The sequence below is a fragment of the Mus musculus genome, chromosome 1, assembly GCF_000001635.26.
Source record: "Mus musculus strain C57BL/6J chromosome 1, GRCm38.p6 C57BL/6J".
Taxonomy (NCBI): domain Eukaryota; kingdom Metazoa; phylum Chordata; class Mammalia; order Rodentia; family Muridae; genus Mus; species Mus musculus.
Window position 1 is genome coordinate 59082162 of NC_000067.6, and position 13929 is coordinate 59096090.

A 13929-nucleotide genomic window follows, 5' to 3' on the forward strand; every position below is an offset into this window, starting at 1 on the left:
ATGTAATATTAAAATATATATTATATGTATTTAAATATATTAGATTGCATATATCATGGATGGTGAACTCTAAGTATATATTATATTATATATTAATATATTATATTATAGCATAATATAATATATTAAAACTCACACTGCTCCCATACTCTTTCTCAGGAGGCAGTAAAAGAGCCATGTGTGAAGCCAGAGCTTTCATCCCTACTGATATAACAAGACAGAACCACCTTCTTGTACCTTCAAAGCATCAGTGTACACCAACCACAGCAGGGCCTAGACTTCCATTCACACTCAGTAATCCTAAGGTACTGTTCATCTCCCTACTGGGGTGATATCCAAGGAGACCTATTGAAATGTAAGAACTTTCCCCAGCTCCCAGCAGTACAAAGCAACCTCTGATGCAGGCTGTTTTCCTACTGCAATGAACTAGTAACAAAAATCTGTAAACACATGGGAACTAAACAACATATTTCTAAATAGCTCATGCCAGAAGAAGGTGAAGTACCTCTGAAGAAGAAATGCCAAAGGAGACCAGGAAAAAGCTCCTACTGGAGTCCTAACCTAAAGAAACCGCTGCCTTTGCACCCTCTGTTGCTGAACTGTCATCAGTATGGCTTTTAAGCATTAACTTCCCAATTTAGTGTTAAGTATTTTTCAAGAATTACTTGTTCAGCCCTTAAAATATACAACAAATTCTTAGTTGACAGTTTTTTTAATTAAAGTGCTTAAAAACTGGGCATGGTGGCACGCACATGTAATCATAGCATTTGGGAGGCAGATGCAAAAGGACCAAGAGTGTAAGTAAGGCTAGCCTCAGCTACAGAGCAAGCTCAAAGCCAGCCTGGGCTATGGACTATGATGCTCTGTCATACACTGAAAGCATTTAACAATTACAGTAATTTTTCCACACTGATTTTTATATCCTACATTATCGGTTCTAATAGGTTTTTGGTATCATAATTAAGTTTTTTTAATGTGTAAAGCAAACAGAAAACTTCACTCCTTTCCTTCATATTTGGATTTTTATTTCTGGTTTCTGGTTTAATTATGGCGGCTAGGATTGCCAGCCCGGCCTTAAATACAAATGCTAAGAGCACGCAGCTTAGACATGGCCTTGAGGTCAGAGGGAAAGCTTCCTGCTCTGCACATCTGAGTGTGAAGTCCACCGTGGCCTTTCACACACGGCATGCTGAAGACCTACTGTGTTCTCATGTTCATGGTGGGACTGTCCTTAATCACTAAGAAAGAAGCAACTTCAGTGGCTGAGCATGGCTGATGGGAGAAAATCACGTCTACACTCAGAATGAAATATGCTTCAGCCTTGAGAGAGGGAGAGGGAGAGGGAGAGGGAGAGGGAGAGGGAGAGGGAGAGGGAGAGGGAGAGGGAGAGGGAGAGGGAGAGGGAGAGGGAGAGGGAGAGGGAGAGGGAGAGGGAGAGGGAGAGGGAGAGGGAGAGGTTGATTTTGATTCTACCCTTTGCCTAACATGGGTTAATCTAGAGAATATTACTCTAGGTGAACTAGATAGACACAGAAAGACAAGACTGCCATGATCTCATTTATATCTGGAGTATGAAAACTCTTGCAAGTAAAGACTAGAGTGTAGAGGCCGCAGGGAGGGCAGGTAGACAGGTAGAGAGACGGTGGCTGAGGTATATATATAGTTTCAGTTAGATGAGCTGAGTAAGTCTCAGTGATCTATTGAACAGAATGGTGAATATAGTTAATAATAATGTATTGCATATTTCAAAGTGCCTGGTATGCATGGGACCCAGAAATCCATTTTTCATAAAAAATCAATAATAGTTATCTATAAACAATTGATCCAATTATTCAATAATTGAATTATTCAATATATCTGCAATCATTTTGTTATTGTTGCAACACACACAAACACACCATATCTGTGGCTCAGCTGTAGTTTAAAGTAACTACTCCCAATGATCATATCATAAAATATGTCAAGCTATGATATATTCCACATGTATTTACGTGGACCATGTTTATTGTAACATCTTTATCCTTTATCTTGGAAGTCTGCTTTGTTAAGGTCTCACTCTGTAGCCAGGCTAATGTGGAGTTCAGTATACAGCTTAAGCAGATGTCAAAACCACAGGAACGTTCCTGCCCGGGTCTTCTAAATGCTGCAGGTACTGGCAGGAGCTCCATGCCTGGCTGGGAAGGCAATTTTGAATGTGTACATCAACAGATATAAGGGGATCCTTTAAGAAACCTGTGTTACAGGTTACTCATGCATCTGACAAGGGTGCTGCCTCCCTTACTCTGTTACCTTTGGGTTTTCCTTCCTCAGCTGAGTACAGCTCTCTTGAACAGCAGTAACACCAGCAAAAGACATATTTGCTGAATTCTTATCAGAATCTTGGCAAAGGTTCTAACAACATCTCATAAAGATTCTGATACAACCTAGAATTTCTGCTGAGCCTGGGAAGAGATTGATTTCAGATAATTCCACCAAGGTTTTCGTCTCATGGATTTAGTCCCACTATGAGAAACTCCCAGTGACACTTTTACTGGAAAGCCTATGCCACCCTCACACCATCTACACTCTATTCTCAAGTCTGAGACTCCTCTTACCCACTCTCTTCCATTCCACAGATCTTTCCAAAAGCCTGTGAGCCCACACAGTTACCTTTTCTAAGAATTTGTTTACTTCCTAGCCCTCACTGAGCCCCATTATCCTTAATTAGTTAGTGATTACCCACATGGTAACACAGCTGCATGTCTGGCACCAGCCTGATTCTAGCTTCAAGTATTCTTGCCCTCAAGTGGTTGAAAACAGATAGGTATAATAATAATAATAACAACAACATCAATAACAACAACTACAGTTTCATCATTATACAAAACAGTGATACAAAGGGAAGCCTTTGTCGTCATCTGTCCAGCCCAACTCTTCTGCATTAGAGGAAGACTCACTGATCTCATTAGTCAAGTCTTCATTGTGTAAAGAATTGGTCACTCAAAGTGTATTCTTTTTAGCATTATTTTTCCTTGCCAAGTTTAAGAACAAGTTTACCTTCTTGGGTTCTTTGTCACCATGAAACAAGGACCACCACAACAAACAAACAAACAAACAAACAAACAAAAAACGGTATTACCCGTAGAGGTACAGTAGAAAGTATAAGGATTTACCATCTGTGAGAATGAATAACTGAATCTGGGGAGTAGAGGGACATCCCTAGAAAGTGCTAAGCAACAGCAGGTACAGCAATACTTCCTGCTTGCATTTAACTACAGAGAATGGCATTTGCCAGCTAGAGTCGGTCAATCATTTGTATGGCCTTATCTAGTAGAGTATCCAGGCTAATTTTACAGATGGGTAAGGAATGATCAAAAAAAAAAAAAAAATTCAGGCTGGAGAGATGGCTCAGAAGTTAAGAGCACTGACTGCTCTTCCAGGGGTCCCGAGTTCAATTCCCAACAGCCACATGGTGGCTAATAACAATCTAAAATAAGATCTGGTACCCTCTTCTGGCATGCAGGCTTACATACAGGCAGACCATTGTATACATAATAAAAAATTTTTTTTAAAAATCTAAAAAAATCTTTTCATGGAAAAAATTTAAGGGGGTATATGTGGAGAACTATAATAAATTCTGTTTTATTTGTTTTGTTTGTTTGTTTTGGGGGGTTGTTTGTTTGTTTTTTTTTTGCAGATGGAAGGGTAGAGAGACAGGAAGATACCTGGTTCTTGCTGGCTGTCAGCCTAACTCTAAGTTCAGTGAGAGGCTCTTTCTTAAGGAGGAGAGGAATCGAGCAGACAAAGCAGTAAACTCAGTGTCCTTCTCTGACCTCTGCATGTGTATGCACATATATGTGTGCATACATCATACAATGATAAACATACACACAAAAAATTAAACGAAATAAACACATTACAACTGGACTTTCAAAACATGCTTTTAAAATGTTAATGGTTTGGTTTTGTATTAATAAATGAAATATATCTAAAATCAATCAGAAACCCTCCTTCCTCCCCCCTTTGGTTCTTTTGTTTATTCATTCATTCCCGTCTTTCTTCACCTACAGCCTAATAGCTACTAGGAGAGGAGGCTGTCACTGAACCCCTGCCATAGTTTCACTTTTTATTTTGAGACCAGGTTCCCCAGGTTGCCCAGAGTGGCCTTGAATATACTCTGTAACCAGACATGCCTTGAATATGTGAACTTCCTCCCTCTGTTTCCAGAGTAGCTGGGATTATAGGCCTATGCCACCAAGTCTATTTATCATTTTAAAAACTGGGGGTTTTAGAATTTAGAAGTTGCCACACACATACATAACAAACATTGGTTGCAGGTGCTAATGTATTTTCTACTGATAAAGGTGCAATCAGAGAAATTTAGAATTACCCCTATTGTGACACATTAGATACTTGTAATTATTACTATTATTATTTTGCTTTCCTAAACTGGCCTCTCTGGAGTCATAATGCACATCCCATGCATGTGCCATAAATCTGAATCAATACATTATGCTAAAATCAAGGCGTTATTGGGTCTATACTCCCTCAAGCGGCTGTAAGGGAAAACCTGTTCTTGTCTCGTTAGATTCCTTGGCTGAATCACCCCTATCTCTATTATTGCATTCACACCATCTTTTACTCTTCTGAGCATGCCCAGATCTCTCTCGAAATCTCTCCTGTGAAGACATTTGTGATGGTTTCTAGGACCACTCTTATTATCAGGATAATCTCCCCACCTCGAGCTCCTAAACTCCTTCACATCTGCAAACGTTATTATGCTGCATAAGGTAATTTCTACAGCTATGCACAGCGTTCTTCCAACAGAAACACTTCTGATGAACTAGAAGAATCCTTCAAAACACACAAATGGTCTCTGCTGATATAGCTACATGGAGGTTATGCAAGAATCACCACAGCCTACCCAGCCAGCACACCCATACCAATGCAGTCTACCAAAATTAGTCTCCAAGTCTACAAAGGATCTGTCCCCTCACATGCACAGCCATCAGCATGGGTCTATAACAAGCACACACAAATCAAGCAAAGATGACATCACCAAAGAACAATTTCCTAATAAGCAACCCCAAAGAAATGGGAAACTATACATTTCTGTAAAGGGTATTCTAAATGACTGTTTTAAGGATGCCCAGGGAACCAAAGAAAGCAATTCAACAAAAATCAGAACAGCAAGACACAAAGGCTTGGAGTTTAACACAGATTAAAACAGCTAAACATTCTATAGCTGATTGATAAGATCAATAAAAAAGTGTAATAGAAAGAGTGATTGTTTGAATAGGTATAGCCCTCATAGACTCGTGTGTTTGAATGCTTGGCTCATAGAGAGTGATACTATTAGGAGGTGTGCCTTGTTGGAGTAGGCGTGGCCTTGTTGGAAGAAGTATGTCACTGTGGGGGTAGGGTTTGAGGTCTCCTATGCTCAAGCTATGCCAAGTGTGTCACAGTCTCTTGCTGCCTAGAAATCTGAACAAGATGTAGAACTCTCTACACCTCCAGCACCATGTCTGCCTGCATGCTGCCATGCTTCCTGCTATGATGATAATGGACTAAACTTCTGAAACTATAAACCAGTCCCAATTATGTTTTTCCTTATAAGAGTTGCCTTGTTCATGTTGTCTCATAACAGCAGTAAAACTCTAACTAAGACAAAGAGTATCAACAGTAGACTTGATCAAGGAGAAGAGTCTCCAGAAAATGAACTATCTAATTAGTTACATAATTTCTTTACTAGTAAGGGTAAATTTACAGAAAAGTCATAATATCCTAATATTGTAACAGTAAGTAGCATATAAATCACTTACCTGACATAAAATTAGACAAAATTATCAAAATATTGTTATGATCATTTGTCATTGAGCATACAACACCAAGCCAAAATGAGTGGAAGGTGTAAAAAAGTAGTTTTTACATATGATCAAAGTAAAATTGTTATAAACTTTGACTATAGCTATAGGTGTTTTATGTAAGCTTTATAGGAAACACAAAGACAAGAAATACAGTAAATACACTAAGAAAAAGGAGAAAGGAATGAAGACATGGCCTCATAGAAAACTGTCAAATCAGAAGACATGGATAAAGAACTAACATATTAAGCCGGGCGTGGTGGCGCACACCTTTAATCTCAGCACTTGGGAGGCAGAGGCAGGCAGATTTCTGAGTTCGAGAACAGCCTGGTCTACAGAGTGAGTTCCAGGACAGCCAGGGCTATACAGAGAAACCCTGTCTCAAAAACAACAACAACAACAACAACAACCAAAACAAACAAAAACAAAAACAAAAAAACCCTAACATATCTAAAGGATGACAAGCAATATAGGTACTTATAAGTAATTACTTTATTGGTAAGTAGATTAATTCTCCAGTCAAAAGATGGAGAATACTAAAATGATTAAAACAAAACAAGGTAGGCACAATTGCAGACCCCTGTAATCTCAGCACTTAGGAGGCTAAGACTGGCCTGTGTGACACAGTAAGAAAGACAAATGAAATCATTGTTTAATAATTAATGGGTCAAGGTATCAAGAATATTATGATAATTGTAATTATATATTCATCTAATATCAGAGTACATAAAAACATTAATATACCTGAAAAGACACATAGCAGTACAATACAACTGGGATTCAATACTCTACTCTTTTTAATTTCTTTTTTAATGCGGAGCTTTGTATATGGTAGCCGCTAGTGTTAATATTGCTGTGATGAAATACTGTGAACAAAAGCAAGTTGGGGAGGAAAAGCCTTTTTTGGCTTCTACTTCCACATCACCGTTCATCATTGAAGAAAGTCACAATAGAAACTCAAACAGGGCAGGAGCCTGAAGGCAGGAGCTGATGCACAGGCCATGGATGGGTGCTGCTTACTGACTTGCTCCCCATGGCTTGCTCAGCCTGCTTTGTTATAGGACCCAGGATCACCAGTACAGGGATGGCACCACCCACAATGGGCTGGACCCTTCCCCATATCACTAATTAAGAGAATGCCCTAAAGGCTTGCCTACAGCCAAATCTTATAGGCATTTTCCCAAATGAGTTTTCTTCTCTCTGATGACTCTAGCTTGTGTCTGTACAATACAACATACAAGTACACTACCATAGCTATCCCCACAAGTACTCAACTGCTAACAATGAAAGATTTTCAGGCATAAAGCCAATAAGGAAATGTTAGATTCAAAACTACACTTTAGACCAAGAGAGCCCTGATAACACAGAGACTATTTCACCCAACAGCAGCAGAGCACAGGATCTTCCATAGGGCACATGGTGCATTCTTCAGGATAGACTATTTCCACAAATGTGTTACACTGTATCACATAGCTTTTCTGACCACAACAGTAAGAAATTAGGAATCAGTAAAAAGAAGAAACTGGGAATTCACAAGCATATGGAAATTACACAAAAACAAAAGGATCCTGGGGAACCAACAGGTAAAAGAAATGAAAGGAGAAATTTAAAAATACTTTAAACAAACAAAGAATGGTTCTACAACATCCAAAACTTATGAAACGCTGCAAATGAAGTTCTACAGGGAAAGTTAATGACAGTAGAGGCCTATCCCCACCCCAAAAAAGAAAGCTCTCACTTAAGCTAACTTTACAACTCAGGAAGTAAAAGTAAAAAGGAAAGCTCAAATAACAGAAAGAAAGAAACAAATGGTAAAGATCGTGGATAGAGTTCAGGAAAGCAATTGTACTAATAACAAAACAAAGAGTCACAGAGCCAAAACGTACCACAAACAGACAGAAGGCTATTTTTATTCAAAATCTGTATTTATTTGTCCTGTGTATCTAGGTGTTTTGTATGCATATATGTCTTTGCATTGCATGTATGCCTGGTGCCCAAGGAGGCCAGAGAGGGTGTTAGATCCCCGGAGACTAGAGTTACAGATGGCTGCGAGCTGCTACATGGGTGCTAGGAATCAAATCCAGGTCCTCTGGAAACGTAGCCAGTGCTCCTTACTGCAGAGCCACCTTTCCAGCTCAACTATTTTAATATTTATATTTATCAGAGGAGTATATATTAGAGAAGTAGTAGTTTGGAAAATAATTAAGGAACTTTGGGGAAAACTGAAGAGAAAAAGACAAAAATCTGATAGGGAAAAAATAATTTGATCCTTCAATTCTTTCTCAGAAGATTGTAGCAGAGACTTAAATAAACAAAGAGATGTGCTCTAGCATCCTCTCACGGCCCTCCCCAAAGGGGACTGGCTTGTCCATCACTGTGCCATCCACATCTAAGCCAGAATCTGGCATGTATTTCAAATAGCAGACATAATAAATGGAAATCAATGGCAGTTTAGGAAATAGGGCACTGGACTCTAGCATGTGAGCAGTGAAGCTATCATAAGGAAGACAAGGTCCAGCATTAAGAATTCCAGTGATCTGCTGAAAGGAATCAAAGGGGTCCAAAGAACAGTGAGACATGGGGTAGCTCTTCACACTGGGTTCCATTTAGTCTTTGAGACCGATTTTCACTGTGATGCCCAGACTAACCCTGAGGTCCCACTCCTGATATTATAGCCTCTGAATGCAGAAACAACAGGTGTGTGCCATCAAACCTGGGGAGCAATATACATTTGTATTGAAGTCATAAGCTACAATGTATCTTAATCTAAGAACTCTGCCTAACCAATCTTTCCAATTTTCTCAGTAATCTATATCTTAATAAAACTTTTTGGGAAAAAAATCTCTTTAAGTGTTGGCAAAACACTAGTAAAGTGTTTGCTGTCTAAGCCTGATGAGCTCATTTGATCTCCCAGAATACACATAATAACTCCAAAAATTACCCTCTTATCGCCACATGAACATTGCGACTACCCCCTGTAATAGCTATCCTAGTTTGCTTTCTATTGCTGTCAAAAACTACTATAGTGGTTGTTTGAAAAAAAAATGCCCTTCATATGCTCATATATTTGATTGCTTGGTTCCCAATAAGTGATACTGTTTAGGAAGGATTAGGAGGTGTGGCTTTGTCAGAGGAGGTGCGTCACTGTGGGTAGCTTGAAGGTTTTCAAAAGCTCACACCATTTCCAGTTAGTGCATTCCTTTTCCCTTTTCTCCCTCTCCCTCCCCCCTCCCTCTGCCTCTCCCCCTCCCTCTCCCCCCTTCTCTCTCCCTCTCCCTCCCCCTCCTTCTTCCCCTCCCTCTCCTCCCTCTCCCCCCTCTCCTCTCCCCCTCCCCCTCCCTCTCCTCCCTCCCTCTCTCTCCCATGCTTGTGAATCAGATGTAAGCTCTCAGCTACTGCTCTAGAGGCATGCTTTCTTGCCTGCCTGTTGCTATGTTTCCTCTCATGATGGTCATGGACTAATCTCCTGAAACTGTGAGCTTTCTTTCATAATTGACTTGATCATAGTGTCTCTTCACAGGAACGGAGAAGTAATTAAGACAATATGACCCCAGGCAACTTGGGAAGGAAAGGATCTGTTTCATATTACAGGGCAAGAACTGAAGCAGAGACCATGGAAGAATGCTGCTTACCAGTTGCTCCACACAGCTTGCTCCACCTGCTTGCTTGTACAATCAAGGACCACTAGCCTCGGAGTGGCATGGCCCACAGTGGGATGAGCCCTTTCACATCAACCACCAACCAAGAATCATAGGTACAAGCCAATCCAGTAGAAGGAATTACTCAACTAAGGTTTCTTTTTCCCAGGCGACTCTAATTCATGTCAAGTTGACAAAGGGGGAAAAACCCACAATAACCACTATAATAAATAAAATTATAAATTAAAAAAGTATTTGAGCCTTCCAGTCACTTATTCCTCCATCTGCTCTTACTCAGTTTATCCATTTTTTAAAAGTTACTATGTACGCAAAGATGGCCTTAAATTTCTGATGCTTTTTTCTCCTGATATTCAGATTGCAGTTTTGTAATCTGCCACTGCCACTGTTTCTGAAGTGTCGAGGATTGAACTCAGAGTGTGTGCATGTTAGACAAATACTCTACAAACTAAGCTGCATCCCCACCACGGTTTACCCAGCTCCTCTGTAGGGGGAATCTCTTGTGCACTGTGTGCAAGCTTCACCTGCAAATAAAAAGTTTATGGCCTATTAGCAAGAGGCAGGAAAGAGGAGGCTGGAGTTCCAAAAGGGACAGAGGATTTGGGGAATACAGAGGCATGGAGATATTTGTCTCGGAGACAGACAGAGGACATGAAACTGAGGACTGGGTAACCAACCATGTGGCACTCATAGAATACAATAAATGTAATAATTAAGATATGAGCTAGCCAGAGACCGTGCCTAGCTATATGGCTAGGTGTCTGTAAATGTAATTAAGTCTCAGAGTTGTCATTTTGGGAGCTGGAGTGTGGGTGGAAATACACGAGGTTACAGGCGGTTCCAACTGCGTCCCTCTGGCTGCACCTCCAACCTACAATCACCATTTCAATGCTTCTTTTTCCTCTGACATGATTCCCAAGCGCACATCTAGGAACTAGTTAAAATAGTTTTAAATTTGATCACATTCCTGCATTTACCCTTCTCACTCAAGACGACTATGGAGGAGGCTCAAAAATCTACATTTTAGAGATTTGTGTGTGTATGTGTGTGTCTATATGTTGGTGTGTGTATATGCATATGTGTGTCTGTATGTGTGTGTGTGTATCTGTATGCATGTGTGTGTCTGTGTATGTATCTGTATGTGGGTGTGTGTCTGTGTATGTATCTGTATGTGGGTGTGTGTCTGTATGTGGGTGTGTATGCATGCATGTGTGTGGCGGTGTGGGTGTATGCATGTGTCTGTGTGTGTTTGTATGTGGGGGTGTGTGTATGCATGTGGGTGTGTGTATATGCATGTGTGTGTGTGTATGTATGTATGCATGTGTGTGTCTGTGTATGTGTATATGTGTGTGTCTGTATGTGGGTGTATGCATGTGTGTGTCTGTGTCTGTATGTGTGTATATGCATGTGTGTGTGTCTCTGTGTGTATGTGTGTGTGTGTGTGTGTGTGTGTGTGTGTGTGTGTGTGTGTAGGTATGTGTATGCATGTGTGTGTGTGTGCACATGAGTGAAAGTGTGCTCAGAGGCCAGATCTCCTGGATTTGGAGTTACAGGTGGTTGCAAGCTGCCCAAGTATAAAAGTGAACTCAGGCTCCTCTACAAGAACAGCACACGCTCCTGACTCGGCCATCTCTCCAGTATTTCCCAATCAACATTTGAAGAAGCACCTCAGAAGACCAAACTTTGGATATAGATGAACAAAAACTAAAACAAACAAACAAACAACCCAACCTAGAGAGAATAATAAAAAAGTTATTTTTATGCTGAAGAAAATTGTGCGTTGACAAGGAACACCATGTTCAAAACCATATTAAAACCTGAAATACACAAATTCTGAGAAAGCCCAAATTCCTTATGGTCATGCACAATAAACTTAGCCCATAGTCTGGATTACAAATCTTTGTGACTTTTAATTTAATATTATTAAAAACTTATCCTTTAGTGTGCTCTCACTTTATCATTACAATGCTTTAAACGCATGCTAAGGTTTTGGAATTAGGAAAATCTTGGACATCAAATAATTCATTTTATAAAGATGGAGCTCAATGTTTTGTATGTGTCACTTGTTTCTGAGGGTTTTTTGCTTTTTTTGTTTTGTTTTTGAGACACAGTCTCTCAGAGCAGCCCTGCCTATTCTGAAACTTGCTCTATAGTCCAGGCTGGCCTTGAACTCAGAGATTCACCTGACTCCACCTCCTGGGTAAAGGCAGGTGCCTTTGTTTCTGCATAATTTAACTGCACTATTTTCTTAGTAATGTAAGGCCAACAGCAGAGGTGAAATTTCCTAGTAATCTTCTAGTAACATGTATATAAAAAGGAATTACAATTTGGTTCTACCTTACTATCTATATCTCCATCCCCTCGGTACTGGAGGCTTGATGAAGGGGCGGGGGGATTGCCAAGATTTTGAGGCCAATCTGGGCTACACAGGTCAGCCAGGGCAAAATACTAAGTATTAAGGCAAAATAAAGCAAACTAAAGCCCCTCCATAAGAAAAAAATCAAATAATAAAAATACAGTGTCTGGGGTTTAGCACATATCCCGATAAACTACATCTCAGCGATGGTATTGGCTGTTGTGAGCAGGTAGGGGCTGTTCTTTGCCTTGGTAAAACAGCAATTACACTATCATCTCCTTCTTCATCAGTCTTTCATATGCTAGTTGATAAAATGAGGCTGCAGGAAGTGAAAGTAACTGCCTAAGGTCTCTAGTGTCACCACCTATCAGATGAGGGAGGTCTCAGGATTGACAGCGCTGACCTTTTTAGTCCCCAGGGCACCCCCCGCCCCGACTCCCGGCCTCCCATCCTCGGCCCACCCTCCATCATGGCCACTCACGGTCAGCAGCCGAGTTCCTGTGCCTTTACCCTTGCCCCTGCCCTTGTCTTTGTCCTTGTTCTTGTCCGTGAGTGGCTTGCCTTCTTCATCAGCATAGTGGACTGAAGAGAGGTTGGATGGTTTGCTCTGCAGAGAACCTGGAGGGTTGAGGGAGGTCTTCTGGAGAATGGAGCTCGGCAGCAGGGACTGGCCTCCTGAGCTGCGGTTGCTCATCATGGAAGGCCTGTAGGCGTAGGTGGAGCGCTTCAAGGAGATCTTAGATGACTGGGTGGGAAACCCGGCTGAGGTGGTAGGAACCCTGCCAGATGTCTCTTGAGGGTTATTGATGGAAACCCTCCGGTTTCCCGGAGGAGGCAACTCCATTGCTGCATTCTCTTCAGGGCCCTATCTGCCACTAACCGCTGCTTGCTGCGCACGCGCGCTGCCTTTCCCGCGCTTTCCTGGACCACGTGCAGAACGCCTGAGTCAGCTTGCGCTTCTGTCGCCCAAGCTGGACCATCGGGTGTGGTTCCTTGTCAGGCAGTTTCCATTTCCCCTGGAAGCCAGAGTTCGCTGGTGGGCACCCTCCTCCACATGATGGGAAATACTACCCACGTCTCAGGAGCTGTCTTCTCTGCACACCATATCTTTCTAGATTTAGAGTATCAGACATCACTTCCTGTGCATTATCACCTGTGTGCCAACCGGATATTTCCAGCAACCTACTTGAACACCTTTGACTGTTCCACAAACAAAAGACACATTTATATATTTATCTTACCTCCTGAGCCTCTAATATGTTCCAAATTCATTTGATGTAGTAATGTCACATTGGCAAAATTATGACACTTAAAAAAAAATGTACCTTGATATGAAGAACCCATTCTCCTTACCATCCCTGTTCTGGGATATCTGTCATGTAGAAAAACGTGATTGACTTTATGCCCTTCCAGCTTGCCTCATCAACTCCTGCTCTCTCAGTACTAGAACAATTTTACCATTATACACAAAGCAGACCCAGAAACTTAATTGACCATTTAACATTTAAAAACATCTTTCAAAGGTGACTCTAAGGCAAGGTGGATAGCACATTAGACTTTTAAAAATATGAGACATTTTAAATATATTTTCTTACCTCAGAGCTATTATTCACTGCTATAATATTTGAAATGTTGTCTTCTTTTAGGCAAGAGCCTGCTCCAAAGTCAATTTAGTTGGTCTTTAGTTAACCCCTAGCACTAGAAAACTTCCACTGCACACAGTTCCTGCTCACATCCAACCTCACCTACAGAACTTTCCTAGATTCTCCACTCCCACCTCTCTAAGTAGATTAAGAGCCTCTGGAAAGCAGACAGTTCACCAAGTGCTCTCTCATATGCCCCAGACACAGTTGACTGCTGTATCCATCCTACTGCTTGGCATACCCCTTACACTGGGTCACAGTAGCAGCTGCTCCAGACAGAATTCTTTAGAAACAAGAACATGGTCCTTGCCTTTGCACTTCTGGCTACTTGGCATAAAATCCCAAGGCCCTTGATTCCCGTGTGTTATCCATGTGCATACCCAGTGAGACTTATTTTACCAATCTTTCTGACTTCCACAGGTTCATTACAG

General features: G+C 41.1%; 1 protein-coding gene across 5 annotated transcripts in view; it reads right to left on the minus strand.

Annotated features, from left to right (window-relative positions):
- C2cd6 (C2 calcium dependent domain containing 6) overlaps positions 1-12862 on the minus strand; it is a 97908-nt gene extending 85046 nt beyond the window's left edge. The window contains exon 1 of one of the 5 annotated variants that reach the window (NM_026600.1): positions 12337-12732. In NM_026600.1, the coding sequence (NP_080876.1) occupies positions 12337-12699 (363 nt within the window). In that variant the 5' untranslated portion in view covers positions 12700-12732. Of the gene's footprint in view, positions 1-2289; positions 2379-12336 lie in introns of those variants that run through there. The other 4 variants (NM_175200.4, XM_011238605.3, XM_030243180.1 and 1 more) reach the window with 4 other exon arrangements.
- Between the last annotated feature and the right edge of the window lie 1067 nt (positions 12863-13929).